This window comes from Pristiophorus japonicus, chromosome 1, assembly GCF_044704955.1.
Source record: "Pristiophorus japonicus isolate sPriJap1 chromosome 1, sPriJap1.hap1, whole genome shotgun sequence".
NCBI lineage: Eukaryota > Metazoa > Chordata > Chondrichthyes > Pristiophoridae > Pristiophorus > Pristiophorus japonicus.
In genome coordinates this window covers 180,786,342-180,804,998 of record NC_091977.1, presented here as the reverse complement: position 1 = coordinate 180,804,998, position 18,657 = coordinate 180,786,342, and the positions used below count along the sequence as shown (strand labels likewise).

The 18,657-nt window shown below is 44.8% G+C and overlaps 1 protein-coding gene across 5 annotated transcripts in view; it reads right to left on the bottom strand.

Annotated features, from left to right (window-relative positions):
- Nucleotides 1-18,657, bottom strand: part of tmem161b (transmembrane protein 161B) — a 144,316-nt gene that overhangs the window by 53,608 nt on the left and 72,051 nt on the right. For all 5 annotated transcript variants that reach the window (XM_070885251.1, XM_070885260.1, XM_070885270.1 and 2 more), the window contains one exon: nt 10,877-11,033. In XM_070885251.1, the coding sequence (XP_070741352.1) occupies nt 10,877-11,033 (157 nt within the window). The remainder of the gene's footprint in view (nt 1-10,876; nt 11,034-18,657) is intronic.

The following is an 18,657-nucleotide window of genomic DNA, read 5'->3' as shown; positions in this document are numbered from 1 at the left end:
CGTCATAGATCAAAATTCTGGAACACCCTCCCTAACAGCACTGTGGGAGTACCTTCACCACAAGGACTGCAGCGGCTCAAGAAGGCGGCTCACCATCACCTTCTCAATGGCAATTAGAAATGGGCAATAAATGCTGACCTTGCCAGTGACGTCCATAACAATTTTTTTTTAATTGGTTTTCAACCTCAGCATGAATCTATAATTTGCTTTCTATTTTCTTACCTATAAATTTAAAGATGTGGTCCCTATGAATGGCAAATCATTTATACATTGGGTCTGTTATAGCAGGATTCATGGAGAAGAAAATGTTTGCAAGTACTAATCCAGGCAAAGAATTCCTAGATTTGCCAGTTGCTCGCTTCAGCCCATTTTTTTCTTAACGTTTTTAGTAAGGTTAGTTGCACTGGATGGTTAGTACTCAACTATGCACATCTCAAGACTAAGTCATCCGAATAGGTGAAGTACATGGGGTCGGATTTTCGAGAGGTAGCTGTTTGCGGCGGCGATTCCAAGTACCACCGGGGAGAGGTGCGTCGACATGCAACAACTTCGATTGAGTTTGCGATTGACTTTCGGCACTCTCCCAACCCATACGCGCTCCCAGAATAGTGACAGGTCAAACCTTTCAGTGCAGCCCTGCCAGCAGCGGTAAGTACAAAAACCTGCAAAAAAGTAAGTTAAAGTTTTTATTCTTTAATTTTTTTTGCAGTGATTACTTAGTTAAGAATCTTTAAAATGTTTTTTGGTCATTTTTTTTGCCCTCCTCCCAAGGACTCTCTCACAGGGCAAACGACCCTGGACTAAAGTTGCCAAAACTTGCGTTTTCCGGCACGAATGCTTATGTACAAACGTTCGGCCTAAAAACGGGAGTGCAGCAAAAACGCTAATTTTCACATATCGCTACTGTTTTCGCTGAAAAACAACGAAAGCCGAAAATCTGGCCCAATAACTCTTAAATTGGCTATTTTTTCCCTCTTCCCCTCATTTTCTCTCTATTTTTAACTATTTGCTTTCACTCCATTTCAAATCCCTTTTTCTTAAAAAAAAATGCTGTAACAGTCCAGCTTTCTGTTATTTCCGGTGCCCTAACCTCCACCTTGGAGATGGGATCCATGCTGATAATTATGCCCCTGATCTGCTAAAAACTCGATATAAAGGCTGATTTTTCAGCCAACGATGGTCTATAAGTCACCACTAGGTTAAAAGACGATGCAATTTTGTAGCAAACTAAGATTATAACTGGAGGACAAGCCATCCCAGGAAAGAATCAGTTCTATATTAGCCTTTCCAAATAAAGCACCAATCATCGAGGAGGCAACTGACGAGAGGCAAGTCATAACAGTGATGGTGTTTGATTTATTCACATGAATTTAATAACTTGGACTTGGAAGAAACATAGAAAATAGGTGCAGGAGTAGGCCATTCAGCCCTTCTAGCCTGCACCGCCATTCAATGAGTTCATGGCTGAACATGCAGAAGGGACTGAATGTATCGTCAGCAAACTTGGCTACGTTACAAAGATGGGAGGAAAAGCAATATGTGAGGAGGCCACAAAAAAATCTGCAAAAGGACATAGACAGGCTAAGTAAGTGGGCAAAAATTTGGCAGATGGAGTATAATGTTGGAAAGTGTGATGTCATGCACTTTGACAGAAAAAATTAAAGAGCAAGTTATTATTTTAATGGAGAAAGATTGCAAAGTGCCGCAGTACAGCGGGACCTGGGGATACTTGTACATGAAACACAAAAGGATAGTATGCAAGTACAGCAAGTGATCAGGAAGGCCAATGGTATCTTGGCCTTTATTGCAAAGGGGATGGAGTATAAAAGCAGGGAAGTCTTGCTACAGCTATATAAATGTATTGGTGAGGCCACACCTGGAATACTGCGTGCAGTTTTGGTTTCATAGAAACATAGAAAATAGGTGCAGGCGTAGGCCATTCGAGCCTCCACCGCCATTCAATAAGAGCATGCTGATCATTCCCTCAGTACCCCTTTCCTGCTTTCTCTCCATACCCCTTGATCCCTTTAGCTGTAAGGGCCATATCCAACTCACTCTTAAATATATCTAACGAACTGACATCAACAACTCTCTGCGGTAGGGAATTCCACAGGTTAACAACTCTCTGAGTGAAGAAGTTTCTCCTCATCTCGGTCCTAAATGGCTTATCCCTTATCCTTAAACTGTGACCCCTGGTTCTGGGCTTCCCAAACATCGGGAACATTCGTCCTGCATCTAACCTGTCCAGTCCTATCAGAATTTTATATGTTTCTATGAGATCCCCTCTCATTCTTCTAAACTCAGGTGAATACAGACCCAGTCGATCCAGTCTCTCCTCATATGTCAGTCCTGCCATCCCAGGAATCAGTCTGGTGAACCTTCGCTGCACTCCCTCAATAGCAAGAATGTCCTACCTCAGATTAGGAGACCAAAACTGAACACAATATTCCAGGTGAGGCTTCACCAAAGCCCTGTACAACTGCAGTAAGACCTTCTTGCTCCTGTAAGTTAAACTAAGGTTTAAGTCATGGCAGGAGAGCTCAGATACGTGTCATGCTCCTCCTGTGCTATGTGGGAACTCGGACGCTTCCAGTGTCCCTGACGACTACATGTGCGGGAAGTATACTCTGCTGCAGCTCCTGACAGACCGCACTACGGCATTGGGGCTGCGGGTGAATTCACTCTGGAGCATGCGCGATGCTGAGGATGCCGTGAATAGCACGTTTATTGAGTTGGTCTTACCGCAGGTAAAGGTTATACAGACAGATAGGGAATGGATGACCAACAGGAAAAGCAGTGGAAGGAAGGTAGCGCAGAGGTCCCCTACGGTCATCCCCCTCCAAAACAGATACACCGCTTTGGGTATTGTTGGGGGGCGGATGACTCATTAGGGGAGGGCAGCAGCAGCCAAGTCCATGGCACTGTGGGTGGCTCTGCTGCACAGGATGGCAGGAAAATGAGTGGGAGAGCTATAGTGGTAGGGGATTCTATTTAAGGGGAATAGACAGCCGTTTCTGCGGCAGCAATCGATACTCCAGGATGGTATGTTGCCTCCCTGGTGCAAGGGTCAAGGATGTCTCGGAGCGGTTGCAGGACATTTTGAAGGGGGAGGGTGAACAGCCGGTTGTCGTGGTGCATATAGGTACCAACAATATAGGTAAAAAACAGGATGAGGTCCTATAAGCTGAATTTAGGGAGCTGGGAGTTAAATTAAAAAGTAGGACCCCAAAGGTAGCAATCTCAAGCTTGCTACCAGTGCCACGTGCTAGTCAGAGTAGGAATCGCAGGATAGCTCAGATGAATACGTGGCTTGAAGAATGGTATAGAAGGGAGGGATTCAAATTCCTGGGACACTGGAACCAGTTCTGGGGGAGATGGGACCAGTAGAAACCGGATGGTCTGCACCTGGGCAGGACCGGAACCAATGTCCTAGGGGGAGTGCTTGCTAGTGCTGCTGGGGAGGAGTTAAACTAATGTGGCAGGGGAATGGGAACCAATGCAGGGAGACAGAGGGAAGTAAAATGGGGGCAGCAGCAAAAGATAGAAAGAAGAAAAGTAAAAGTGGAGGGCAGAGAAACCCCAAGGCAAAAATCAAAAAGGGCCATATTGCAGCAAAATTCTAAAGGGGCAAAGTGTGTTAAAAAGACAAGCCTGAAGGCTCTGTACCTCAATGCGAGGAGTATTCGTAATAAGGTGGACGAATTAACTGCACAGGCAGCAATTAATATGATATAATTGGCATCACGGAGACATGGTTCCACGGTGACCAAGGCTGGGAACTCAACATCCAGGGGTATTCAACATTCAGGAAAGACAGACAGAAAGGAAAAAGAGGTTGGGTAGTGTTGCTGGTTAAAGAGGAAATTAACGCAATAGTAAGGAAGGACATTAGCTTGGAGAATGTGGAATCTGTATGGGCGGAGCTGCGGAATACCAAAGGGCAGAAAGCGCTAGTGGGAGTTGTATACAGACCACCAAACAGTAGTAGTGAGGTTGGGGACAGTATCAAACAAGAAATTAGGGATGCGTGCAATAAAGGTACCGCAGTTATCATGGGCGACTTTAATCTACATATAGATTGGGCGAACCAAACTGGTAGCAATACGATGGAGGAAGATTTCCTGGAGTGTATTAGGGATGGTTTTCTGGACCAATATATCGAGGAAACAAATAGAGGGCTGGCCATCCTAGACTGGGTGATGTGTAATGACAAAGGACTAATTAGCAATCTTGTTGTGCAAGGCTACTTGTGGAAGAATGACCATAATATGGTAGAATTCTTTATTAAGGTGGAGAGTGACAGTTAATTTAGAGACTAGGGTCCTGAACTTAAGGAAAGGTAACTTCGATGGTATGAGACGTGAATTTGCTAGAATAGACTGGAGAATGATACATAAAGGGTTGACGGTGGACAGGCAATGGCAAGCATTTAAAGATCACATGGATGAACTTCAACAATTGTACATCCCTGTCTGGAGTAAAAAATAAAATGGGGAAGGTGGTTCAACCGTGGCTAACAAGGGAAATTGAGGATAGTGTTAAATCCAAGGAAGAGGTATATAATTTGGCCAGAAAAAGCAGCAAACCTGAGGACTGGGAGAAATTTAGAATTCAGCAGAGGAGGACAAAGGGTTTAATTAGAAGGGGGGAAATAGAGTATGAGAGGAAGCTTGGTGGGAATATAAAAACTGACTGCAAAAGCTTCTATAGATATGTGAAGAGAAAAAGATTAGTGAAGACAAACTTAGGTCCCTTGCAGTCAGAATCAGGTGAATTTATAATGGGGAACAAAGAAATGGCAGACCAGTTGAACAAATACTTTGGTTCTGTCTTCACGAAGGAAGACACAAATAACCTTCCACAAGTACTAGGGACCGAGGGTCTAGTGAGAAGGAGGAACTAAAGGATATCCTTATTAGGTGGGAAATTGATGGGATTGAAGGCCGATAAATCCCCGGGGCCTGATTGTCTGCATCCCAGAGCACTTAAGGAAGTGGCCCTAGAAATAGTGGATGCATTGGTGATCATTTTCCAAGTCTATCGACTCTGGATCAGTTCCTATGGACTGGAGGGTAGCTAATGTAACATCACTTTTCGAAAAAGGAGGGAGAGAAAACAGGAAATTATAGATCGGTTAGCCTGACATCAGTTGTGGGGAAAATGTTGGAATCAATTATTAAAAGATGAAATAACAGCGCATTGGAAAGCAGTGACAGGATCGGTCCAAGTCAGCATGGATTTATGAAAGGGAAATCATGCTCGACAAATCTTCTGGAATTTTTTGAGGATGTAACTAGTAGAGTGGACAAGGGAGAACCAGTGGATGCAGTGTATTTGGACTTTCAAAAGGCTTTTGACAAGGTCCCACACAAGAGATTGGTGTGTAAAATTAAAGCACATGGTATTGTGGGTAATGTACTGACGTGGATAGAGAACTGGTCGGCAGACAGGACGCAGAGTCGGGATAAACGGGTCCTTTTCAGAATGGCAGGCAGTGACTAGTGGGGTGCCGCAGGGCTCAGTGCTAGGACCCCAGCTATTTACAATATACATTAATGATTTGGATGAAGGAATTGAATGTAATATCTCCAAGTTTGCAGATTACACTAAACTGGGTGGAGGTGTGAGCTGTGAGGAGGACGCTAAGAGGCTGCAGGGTGACTTGGACAGGTTAGGTGAGTGGGCAAATGCATGGCAGATGCAGTATAATGTGGATAAATGTGAGGTTATCCACTTTGTGGGTAAAAACATGAAGGCAGATTAGGAAAAGGGGAGGTGCAACGAGACCTGGGTTTCATGGTATATCAGTCATTGAAAGTAGGCATGCAAGTATAGCAGGCGGTGAAGGCGGCAAATGGCATGTTGGCCTTCATGGCGAGAGGATTTGAGTATAGGAGCAGGGAGGTCTTACTGCAGTTGTACAGGGCCTTGGTGAGGCCACATCTTGAATAGTGTGTTCAGTTTTGGTCGTCTAATCTGAGGAAGGACGTTCTTGCTATTGAGGGAGTGCAGCGAAGGTTCACCAGACTGATTCCAGAGATGGCTGGAATGACATATGAGGAGAGACTGGATCAACTGGGCCTGCATTCACTGGAGTTTAGAAGGATGAGAGGGGATCTCATAGAAACGTATAAGATTCTGACGGAACTGAACAGGTTAGATGCAGGAAGAATGTCCCCGATGTTGGGGAAGTCCTGAACCAGGGGACACAGTCTTAGGATAAGGGGTAAGCCATTTAGGACTGAGATGAGGAGAAACTTCTTCACTCAGAGAGTTGTTAACCTGTGGAATTCCCTACCGCAGAGTGTTGTTGATGCCAATTCATTGGATATTTCAAGAGGGAGTTAGATATGGCCCTTACGGCTAAAGGGATCAAGTGGTCTGGCGAGAAAGCAGGAAACAGGTACTGAGGTGAATGATCAGCCATGATCTTATTGAATGGTGGTGCAGGTTCGAAGGGCCGAATGGCCTACTCCTGCGCCTATTTTCTATGTTTTTATACTCAAATCCCCTAGCTATGAAGGCCAACATGCCATTTGTCTTCTTCACCGCCTGCTGCACCTGCATGCCAACCTTTAATGACTGATGTACCATGATACCCAGGTCTCGTTACACCGCCCTTTTTCGTAATCTGCCGCCATTCAGATAATATTCTGCCTTCCTGTTTTTGCCACCAAAGTCGATAACCTCACATTTATCCACATTTGCCCACTCACCTAACCTGTCCAAGTCACCCTGCAGCCTCTTAGCATGCTTCTCACAGCTCACACCGCCACCCAGTTTAGTGTCATCTGCAAACTTGGAGATATCACACTCAATTCCTTCATCTAAATCATTGCTGTATATTGTAAATAGCTGGGGTCCCAGCACTGAGCCCTGCGGCACCCCACTAGTCACTGGTTGACAGACAGGAAGCAGAGAGTCAGGCCAAAAGGTTCCTTTTCAGAATGCCATTTTCTGAAAAGGACCAGTTTATCCCGACTCTCTGCTTCCTGTCTGCCAACCAGTTCTCTATCCACGTCAATACATTACTCCCAATATCATGTGCTTTAATTTTACACACCAATCTCTTGTGTGGGACCTTTGTCAAAAGCCTTTTGAAAGTCCAAATTCACTACATCCACTGGTTCTCCCTTGTCCATTCTATTAGTTACATCCTCAAAAAATTCTAGATGATTTGTCAGGCTTGAGGGGCTAGATGGCCTACTCCTGTTCCTAATTCTTATGTCAAGCATGATTTGCCTTTCATAAATCCATGCTGACTTAGTTTGATCCTGGCACTGCTTTCCAAATGCACTATTTCATCTTTAATAATTGATTCCAGCATTTTCCCTCCTACTGATGTCAGGCTAACCGGTCTATAATTCCCCATTTTCTCTCTCCCTCCTTTTTTTTTAAAAAGTGGTGTTACATTAGCTACCCTCCAGTCCATAGGAACTGATCCAGAGTCAATAGACTGTTGGAAATTACCACCAATGCATCCACTATTTCTAGGGCCAGTTCCTTAAGTACTCTGGGATGCAGACTATCAGGCCCTGGGGATTTATCGGCCTTCAATCCCATCTATTTCCTCAACACAATTTCCTGACTAATAAGGATTTCCTTCAGTTCCTCCTTCTCGCTCGACCCTTGGTCCCCTAGTATTTCCAGAATGTTATTTGTGTCTTCCTTCGTGAAGACAGTACCAAAGTATTTTTTCAATTGGTCTGCCATTTCTTTGTTACCCATTATAAATTCACCTGATTCTGACTGCAAGGGACCTACGTTTGTCTTCACTAATCTTTTTCTCTTCACATATCTATAGAAGCTTTTGCAGTCAGTTTTTATGTTCCCAGCAAGCGTCCTCTCATACTCTATTTTCCCCCTCCTAATTAAACCCTTTGTCTTCCTCTGCTGAATTCTAAATTTCTCCCAGTCCTCAGGTTTGCTGCTTTTTCTGGCCAATTTATATGCCTCTTTATGAAAGGATATACTTGCTTTGGAGGCAGTTCAGAGGTTCACTCGGTTGATTCCGGGGATGAAGGGGTTGACTTATGAGGAAAAGTTGAGTACGGTTGGGCCCTTATTCATCGGAATTCAGAAGAATGAGAGGGGATCTTATCGAAATGTATAAGATTATGAGGAGGCTTGACAAGGTGGATACAGAGAGGATGTTTCCACTGATGGGGAAGACTAGAACTAGAGGGCATGATCTTAGACTAAGGGGCCACCCATTTAAAACAGAGATGAGGAGAAATTTCTTATCTCAGAGGGTTGTAAATCTATGGAATTCGCTGCCTCAGAGAGCTGTGGAAGCTGGGACATTGAATAAATTTAAGACAGAAATGGACAGTTTCCTAAACGATAATGGGTTATGGGGAGCGGGCAGGGAAGTGGAGCTGAGTCCATGATCAGATTAGCCATGATCTTATTGAATGGCAGAGCAGGGTCGAGGGGCCATATGGCCTACGCCTGTTCCTATTTCTTATGTTCTTAAAAGTTTTAGGTTCCCACACATGGAAGATTGCCCATGTTCAATGTTTCAATTTGTTCCTCAATTTATTAAGAGGAACACTACTTTACAGAAACAGTTTTTCCAGAAACAGTCCTTTAACCATGTGCGCCTCAGTAAAAGAGCAATCAAGCTTGCAATATTGCATCTGGGGAGTAACATTCCATTCCTGAGGGCATTCTGGGTAAGATTACATCACCATAGATAGATTGCTTGTCTGCTGAAGAAAGATTTGACTCATAAATAAAACACTTTTGCACAAAGCCAAAAACATAGAATAATGACTATGGTAGAAGGAGTTATAAGACTGTAATTCAATCATGGGGTTCTAATAACATCATAAACCACCAGAGAGTGCAGACTGAAGCTTTAATTACAATCTAAAACACCCTCCCCAACAATGTACAATAGCTGACTGCTCTGCGCAGATCGCAGCATCATGTAGTTCATGAGATCTGCATAGTGAATGTTTGGGAATAAGTAACACTCCCAAGACGTTTACAATACATGTTAAAAAGAACTGTTCAGCCCTGATTTTAAGGATGACATTTTGCATCGTCTATTATGGTTACTAAATGATGGCATCTGGTAAATAAGTTGTTTGTGAAACTTTCATCATGTACTGGGAAAACGAGAGAGAAAAAATTTACTCCTTCTCTGGCAGAAATTGGATGGAACAGGAGTTAAAAATCTAAGTGGCGGACTCACCACTCTTTTCCTATTATAATGGCGATGTTTCTTTGGGCAGTTGAAGTGCCAGTCGGACTCGGAAACCTCATGAATAACTAAGAATTTGGATCTATGATGTCATTAGGACCCCGATGCAATTTTAACTGCCTAATAAGCAGAGCATCTGCTGTGAATGCTCTACGACACCCAGCAAAGGCCGTCGGATAAGTTTAAAACATCTTTGTTGGGCCAGGTGAAGCAGGAGTACTCCGGGTTCCACAAATAAAGTTTGTACTGCTGCCAGACTCTTCCCCCAACCAGGTAAGAACAGCATAGTTCCTTCCCTAAAATGACATCAGTGAACCATTTGGGCTTTTACAACAAGTTGACAGCTTCATGGTCACTTTTGCTGGTAACAGCTTTTTATTTCCAGGTTTAAAAAAAAAAACTGAATTCAAATTCTCAACTGTGATGGTGGGATTTAAACTTGCATTCTCTGGATTAATAGACCAGTAACATAACCACTAAATTACCATGCCCATGTATTTTATTCCTTCAAAAAGGCACAGAAACAAACTTGGTTAAAGTTGCCTTACTAAACTACTAACATTGCTGCTCTCTAAAACAACTGAAGCAAACAGCCTATATTGTGAGCCTATATTAGTGGTCAAAGGGCAGGCAATGAAATTGGGTCCGCCTACCGTCTCCCCAGTTGTTATACAAAAACTGTGGCAGGGTAACGAGAGCACTTTTGAAAGTTATATATTTTAAAATCAGCAAATTGGCAATGGGAAACAAGTGTACAATACAAGTGATTTTGCAACTATCGCAATTAAGCAATATGCACGCTCACCAACTCAGAAAAGGAAAAGAAAGACATGAACTGAACTTGAAATATGTGTCATGAGAAAGAGAGCATTATAATTGAGCTAATTAGGGTGAATCCCATTCTTTCTACAGAAGTAGGTTGTTCTTAGAAAGGTTAAACAAAACTTCCAGTACTTAATATATTTTAAATTCATTTGTTTTGATAGCAAGTTTTTATTACAACACCAGTAACGACCTTCAGACAATACAACAAACTAACATAAAAATTGCTGGATTCCCTCTGATGTTTATTGTGCTGCAACATTCTATGATTCATCTTATTCATTCATTATTCACTTATTGACATATACCAAAGCACTTTGTCTGGCTGCTCAGTAATACATCATAACCATCACATAATGAATTTCCTCCTCTTCTTTAGAAATGTCACTGAAAGCTGAGCCAAGCACCAGGTGTAGCAAAGGAGAGTCCGAAGAAGTTGTGCAACAGAACCCAGGCCTTCTAGGATACGTTTTTATACACGGTTTCAATACCCATTAATACAAAAAATATTATTTTCAGAACTAATGGATTGGATAAGTTCTCACAATGTATGCCTGAATGACAAAGAAGGTGTGAATAAAGTGACTATTTGCCATGCTTTGAAATTGGACATAATTTATATAACTTGGTCACATAGCAATGGAACTAAGTTAATGATTGGATGCATTTTTAGCAATCTTCTCCAAACTATTACTGCAGCCATCGATTAAATAAATAACAAAGCATTATTTTCTTTTTCAACTGTGCAATGCAGCTCAACTTCAGTTAAATCCTTGCATATTTTAAAATAAAATGAGAAGTCAATACAGGAATCCAATGTTACATTTGCAGCCATTAAAAGGATACAATACAAAGGCAAGGACCAGCAGGCACCAAACAATGCTAATATTCATCTCATTGTGGGAGTTTGTCAGACTGTAGTAGACTTCAGTAATGAAGTAAACAATTGTGGCCGAAACAGCAAAATCCACCAACCACTGGTACTCAGGGAAGTAATGCAGAACTGTGGAAGAAAATAAATGTTTCAATGATCAAGTACAGGTTGGACCTCCTTATCTGGCACCGCCCCTCGTCCGACATGATTGCAGCGGCTAGGTACGCACACACAGAACGCGGCCGACCGCCACCCCAACTTTGGGGCTGCACCGCCACTCAGCCTGCCGACACTTCCTTCGTGGCCCGCCGACACTTCAGGCCTGCCCAGGGCGCCGACCTCCTGCCCCACCCCTCCCCGACATCAGGCCGCTGACCTCCCCTCATCCGACAAAATCCCTAATTCGGCACAGGCCAGGTCCCGAGAGTGACGGATACGGGAGGTTCACCCTGTACTTCAAAACTATTTCACTGAAATAGAAAAAAGTACCACCCGTCAGCTAGAACATGGATCTAGGCTCATCTCATGGTTTGTTTGTGATCCAGATGTTAAAAGGGAAGAGAGAAAGATTGTTGTTTATTTTTTTTAAAGTAAATTTTTAAGTAAAACAAGACTGTTATCACAAGCAAATTTACTTGGTTGAGACAGTATGGCACATTCAAAATGACATGGCACATAATTAAAAATTCCAATTGAAATACTTGACAATACCAAACACAAAATAATCTTTCCCATTTTATCACAAGTGTTACTTTGGAACATTCAAAAACATTTCTGAAGCTAGGATTTTATATTGTATTATTGATATAATTCCCTTATACAACCTTCGCTAGAATTGAATTTACTTTGGTGAATGCTTTGTTCAATGCTCTATGTTCATTGTATTCAACGTCCTATCAAAGTCTTTTTTTGAATTATAGATTTTTTAAGTTTGCTTTCTCCTCTTCCCTTTCTCTCATTTCTGCTCCTATCAACATGATTTCAAGTTCATTTTAATCTCAAGTTAGCTCTTATTTCATTTAATGATTATATTTCTGTTTCATTCCACATCCAAGTGTCCTTTTCAGCTTACATCTCATTTAATCTGATCTAAACCAACTCCAATCATCTTTTTCTTTTAAAAATTACTTCTAGCTTTTTTTTTTGCAGGGCGAGGGGTGGGGGGGAGAAAGAGGAGAGATATTCCATCTACCTCTTACACCACCCTTAAAAATATCCAAAATTTTGAATTGTACCTACCCAATTTCAAAACCTGTAATTCTTTTCTTTAAAATATTGCTGGAGGACGCAACTTTGAGTTGTGTATATGCCAGTTTTTTTTATCCCATTGGATTATCTCGAGTATTATCAGCCCCCTTTAACCTGTCTTTCAAACTTGATCAGAATATTTGTACAATATATCATCTTGTAGTAAAGAATGCAGGCACCGTATTTACTGTTCTTTTACGATCATATAAAAGTTTACAGTGCAAGAAGCAACCATTCAGCTCATGTCTGTGGTGGCTCTTTGCAAAAGCAATCCAGAACTAATTCCACTGCCTCACACACTCTTCCTCTGCTTCAAATATTTATCCAATTTTCCCTTTAAAGATGCAATGGTACCCGACTCAACCACTCCCTGTGGCAAAGCACTATGTGCTCCAATAACTCTGACTGAAGAAATTTCTTCTAATCTCTCCTTACTCTCAGCAACAATTTTAAATTGATGACTCCTCATTACAGATACCCAACAAGTAGTAATCTTTCCCTATTCACTATAAAAACAGCCCATTTTTAAAAACATCTTAAATCCTCTTAGCCTTCTGTGCTCTAGGAAAAACAGTCTTAGTATCCCATGTGTCTCCTATTAAGAGGCCCATAATTTTCAGTCAGCGGTGAAGTAAAGGCACTCGCCACTGGCCCCGAAGAAAGCTGCCCACAGCGATTGCGCGATCATTGTCAATCACATTGCAGAATTCTCAAATAGGAAACTAGGAAAGAGGAACTGCGTTTATCCAGATTTTAAAAAAATGTTAGAGTGAAATAAAGATTGGGACTCTCATATGGGGATAAGGTAGAACCTAAAATATCATGAACAAACTTAAAGTTTAAAAAAAATTGTAATCTTTGTCATAATGGAGAATTTGACTATCCACAAATATAAAAATTAGTTTTTCACGGCCAGAATTTATTATTCATTATGCTGTTAAAACCCCAGTTACACTCTTTCCAACAAGGCTCACCATTTAATGGGGTATTTAACAGCGATATTACCTTGGAAACGCCCAAGTCTTCGTCAGTTTCACCGATTACTATGGCGGTGGGGGGTGCACAGTGCAGCCAGTGTCAAAGCAGTGAACCACTGACCGCAACTTCAGGATTTCCATGCTTAGATGAGCATGTGCTAAATCCTGAAGTTGAGCTCAGTTTCAGAGGGGTAATGACCTATGTTTCCTGTAATTTTTTTTGGCCCAACGCAGCCCCTTTAAGGGACTGCATAAGCCATTCAAAATACCATGCATGCATAGTTAAGATTGAAATGCAGGCTGTGCAGATTCCTTGAAGCAATGAACGGCCACACATCTTACAGGTGTTAGCTCACCGCCATTACCCATCGCAAATTCCGGGCCATTTTTTCCAGTCAAAAAAGTGCAGTACGGGCGGGGGGCTCTCAACAGACACCCGTCTGTCAAAAAAAATGTAGTACAAATAGTTATTCCCTTTAAAAAAAATACTCTACTTTTTTATTTTTCCTACCAGAGTGGATGTCACATTTCTCAACATTATATTCCATTTGTCATGTTCTTACCCACTCAATTAGCCTGTCTATATCCCCTTGAAGTCTCTCTGCATCCTCCTCAACTTACATTCCCACCTAGCTTTGTATCATCAGCAAACTTGGATACATTACATTTGGTCCCCGCATCCTAATCATTGATATAGATTATAAATAGCTGGGGTCCAAGCACCGATCCTTGCAGCACCCTGCCAACCTGAAAATTACCCATTTATTCCTACTCCCTACTTTTTGTCCTTAAACACATCCTTTATCCATGCTAATATATTACCCCAACCCCGCGAACTTTTATCTTGTGCAGTAACCTTTTATGTGGCACCTTACTGAATGCCTTCTGAAATTCCAAATACACCACATACACTGGTTCCCCCTTCATCTTTTCTGTTAATTACAACCTCAGAAAACTAACACATTTGCCAAACATGATTTACCTTTCATAAATCCATGCTGACTTTGCCCAATCCTATTATTTTCCAAAAGCACTGTTACCACATCCTTAATAACAGATCCCAGCATTTTCCCTATTACTCATGTCAGGCTAGCTGGTCTGTAGCTCCGTTTTCTCTCTCCCTCCTTTCTTAAATAGCGGGTTTACATTAGCCATCTTCAAATCTGCAGGAACCATTCTCGAACCTATGGAATTTTGGAAGATGACAACCAATGCATCTGCTATCCCTATAGCCATCTCTTTCAAAACCCCAAGATGTAGGCCATCAGGTCCAGGGGATTTATCGGCTTTCAGTCCCATTAATTTCTCCAGTACTATTTTTTTTTACTAATACTAATTTATTTCAGTTCCTCATTCTGGTACTCCAGTATTTCCGGGAGGTTTTTCGGGTCTTCTTCAGTGAAGACAAATACAAAGTATTTGTTTAATTTCTCTGCCATTTCCTTTGTCCCCAATATAATTTCTCCTGTCTCAGCCTGTAGGGGACCCATATTTACTTTTGCTAATCTTTTCCTTTTTACATATCTATAGAAGCTTTCTCAGTCAGTTTTAATGTTTCTCGCTAGTTTACTCTCATTCTATTTTCCCTTTATCATTTTTTGTTCCTCTTTTACTAAATGCTAAAATGCTCCAAATCCTCAGGCTTACTGCTCTTTTTTATCAACATTATAAGCCTCTTCTTTTGATCTAATACTATCTTTAACTTCTCGATATCCATGGTTGGACCACTTTTCCTCTGGGGTTGTTGTGCCTTAAAGGAACCACCATCATAGGCAGTCCCTCGGAATCGAGGAAGACTTGCTTCCACTCCCTAAGTGAGTTCTCTGATGGCTGAACAGTCCGATACAAGAGCCACAGACCCGGTTACAGGTGGGACAGACATTTGTCGAGGGAAGGGATCGGTGAGGGTAGTTTGCTGTGCGCTCCTTCCACTGCCTGTGCTTGGCCTCTTTACACTTTTTGCGTTGAGACTCGAAGAGCTTAACGCCCCCGCGGATGCACTTTTTCCACCTCGGGCGGTCTGCGGCCAAGGTCTCCCAGGTGTCAGTGGTGATGTCGCACTTTACCAGGGAGGCTTTGAGGGTGTCCTTATAACGGTTCCGCTGTCCTCCTTTGGCTCGTTTACCACGAAGGAGCTCCACATAAAGCATTTGCTTAGGGAGTCTTGTATCAGGCATGCGACCTATGTGGCCTGCCCAGCGAGACTGATCGAGTGTGGTCAGTGCTTCAATACTGGGAATGTTAGCTTGGTCGAAGACACTGATGTTGGTCTGCCTGTCCTCCCAGGGGATTTGCAGGATCTTCGGAGACATCGTTGGTGATATATCTCCAGCGACTTGAGGTGCCTTCTATACATCGTCCATGCCTCAGATCCATACAGGAGGGTGGGTATTACTACAGCCCTGTAGACCATGAGTTTGGTGGTAGATTTGAGGGCCTGGTCTTCAAACACACTTTTCCTCAGACGGCCGAAGGCTGCACTGGCACACTGGAGGCGATGTTGAATCTCCACATCAATGTCTGCCTTTGTTGATAAGAGGCTCCCGAGATATGGGAAATGGTCCATGTTGTCGAGGGCCGCGCCGTGAATCTTGATGATTGGAGGGCAGTGCTGTGCGGCGGTGACAGGCTGGTGGAGGACCTTTATCTTACGGATGTTAAGCGTAAGGCCCATGTTTCATATGCCTTAGTGAATACATTGACTATGTCCTGGAGTTCAGCCTCTGAATGTGCGCAGACGCAGGCGTCGTCCGCATACTGCATCTCAACGACAGAGGTTGGGTGATCTTGGGCCTGGACTGGAGGCGGCGTAGGTTAAACAGCTTCCCACTGGTTCTGTAGTTTAGTTCCATTCCATCCTTCGCCTGCTTCACGATGACATGCAGGCCGTGATCCTTACCAACGGATCCATTACAGACCCAATTTACGTCCAGACCGGGGTCAAACAGGACTGCGTCATCGCTCCAACCCTCTTCTCAATCTTCCTCGCCGCCATACTCCACCTCACAATCAACAAGCTTAAAGGAATATATGTTTGTTTGTTGTAAGTTATGTATTAATTCTGTAAATACTAGCCATTGCTTGTCTAATGTCATACCTTTTAATGTGGTTTCCCAATCTACCTTAGTCAACTCTCCCCTCATACCTACTTAGTTTCCTTGGCTTACGTTTAAGATCCTAGTTTTGGATTTAGATTTCACTTTCAAACTTAATGTAAAATTCTATCACATTATGGTCATTTTTCCCTAAGGGCCCCTTTATTACAAGGTTATCAATTAACCCTTACTCATTGCACAATACTAGATCAAATGCATACAATGTGGCCGAGATTAGTGGGAGGCCAGCAAAGAACGACTAAAAAAATGATAAAAAGAGGGAAGATAGATTATTGGCCCAAGTTTCGGCCTCATGTTGCTCCTGATTTTTTGGAGCAACTGGTGTAGAACGGAGTATCTTAGAAATTCAAATTCTCGGCATGTAGTTTGCTCCAGTTCTAGTCAGTTAGAAGAGTTTCGCTTTGGAACAGAATTTTTTTTTCCAAAAGCGGGGGGGGGGGAGGCCGGCCACTTACACCTGTTTTCAAAGTTTCGGCAGTGAAAACTTACTCCAAACTAACTTAGAATGGAGTAAGTGAAGATTTTTGTACGCTCGAAAAAACCTTGTCTACACTTTAGAAAATCAGTAGGGAATGGGGGGGGGGGGGGAAGGAGGTTTAAAGGGAAGTTTACAAACATTAAACACTTCAGTTTTACAAATAAAGAGCCATCATCAATAATAAATGATAAAAACATCAATAAATCAACCAATAAATCAATCAAAAAAAATTAAGAAATAATTTTTTTTAAAAATCAATAAATAAAACATTTTCTACTTACCGACTGCCCTCCAACATGCTGGGATGCGCCCCCCCACCCACCCCCAGTGTGTCTCTGTCAGTGTCTCTATCTCTCTGTGTGTTTGACAGGGAGGGGGAGGATGGGGGGGGGGTAGAGGGGGAGGATATGGGGGGGGTAGAGGGGGAGGATATGGGGGGGGTAGAGGGGGAGGATGGGGGGGGTAGAGGGGGAGGATGGGGGGGGTAGAGGGGGAGGATGGGGGGGGTAGAGGGGGAGGATGGGGGGGGTAGAGGGGGAGGATGGGGGGGGTAGAGGGGGAGGATGGGGGGGGTAGAGGGGGAGGATGGGGGGGGTAGAGGGGGAGGATGGGGGGGGTAGAGGGGGAGGATGGGGGGGGTAGAGGGGGAGGATGGGGGGGGTAGAGGGGGAGGATGGGGGGGGTAGAGGGGGAGGATGGGGGGGGTAGAGGGGGAGGATGGGGGGGGTAGAGGGGGAGGATGGGGGGGGTAGAAGGGGAGGATGGGGGGGGTAGAAGGGAGGGGGGGGTAGAAGGGAGGGGGGGGTAGAAGGGAGGGGGGGGTAGAAGGGAGGGGGGGGGTAGAAGGGAGGGGGGGGTAGAAGGGAGGGGGGGGTAGAAGGGAGGGGGGGGTAGAAGGGAGGGGGGGGTAGAAGGGAGGGGGGGGTAGAAGGGAGGGGGGGGTAGAAGGGAGGGGGGGTAGAAGGGAGGGGGGGGTAGAAGGGAGGGGGGGGTAGAAGGGAGGGGGGGGTAGAAGGGAGGGGGGGTAGAAGGGAGGGGGGGGTAGAAGGGAGGGGGGGTAGAAGGGAGGGGGGGGTAGAAGGGAGGGGGGGGTAGAAGGGAGGGGGGGGTAGAAGGGAGGGGGGGGTAGAAGGGAGGGGGGGGTAGAAGGGAGGGGGGGGTAGAAGGGAGGGGGGGGTAGAAGGGAGGGGGGGGTAGAAGGGAGGGGGGGGTAGAAGGGAGGGGGGGGTAGAAGGGAGGGGGGGGTAGAAGGGAGGGGGGGGTAGAAGGGAGGGGGGGGTAGAAGGGAGGGGGGGGTAGAAGGGAGGGGGGGTAGAAGGGAGGGGGGGGTAGAAGGGAGGGGGGGTAGAAGGGAGGGGGGGGTAGAAGGGAGGGGGGGGTAGAAGGGAGGGCGGGGTAGAAGGGAGGGCGGGGTAGAAGGGAGGGCGGGGTAGAAGGGAGGGCGGGGTAGAAGGGAGGGCGGGGTAGAAGGGAGGGCGGGGTAGAAGGGAGGGCGGGGTAGAAGGGAGGGCGGGGTAGAAGGGAGGGCGGGGTAGAAGGGAGGGCGGGGTAGAAGGGAGGGCGGGGTAGAAGGGAGGGCGGGGTAGAAGGGAGGGCGGGGTAGAAGGGAGGGCGGGGTAGAAGGGAGGGCGGGGTAGAAGGGAGGGCGGGGTAGAAGGGAGGGCGGGGTAGAAGGGAGGGCGGGGTAGAAGGGAGGGCGGGGTAGAAGGGAGGGCGGGGTAGAAGGGAGGGCGGGGTAGAAGGGAGGGCGGGGTAGAAGGGAGGGCGGGGTAGAAGGGAGGGCGGAGGTAGAAGGGAGGGCGGAGGTAGAAGGGGGGGGAAAGGAGAAGGGGGGGGAAAGGAGAAGGGGGGGGAAAGGAGAAGGGGGGGGAAAGGAGAAGGGGGGGGAAAGGAGAAGGGGGGGGAAAGGAGAAGGGGGGGGAAAGGAGAAGGGG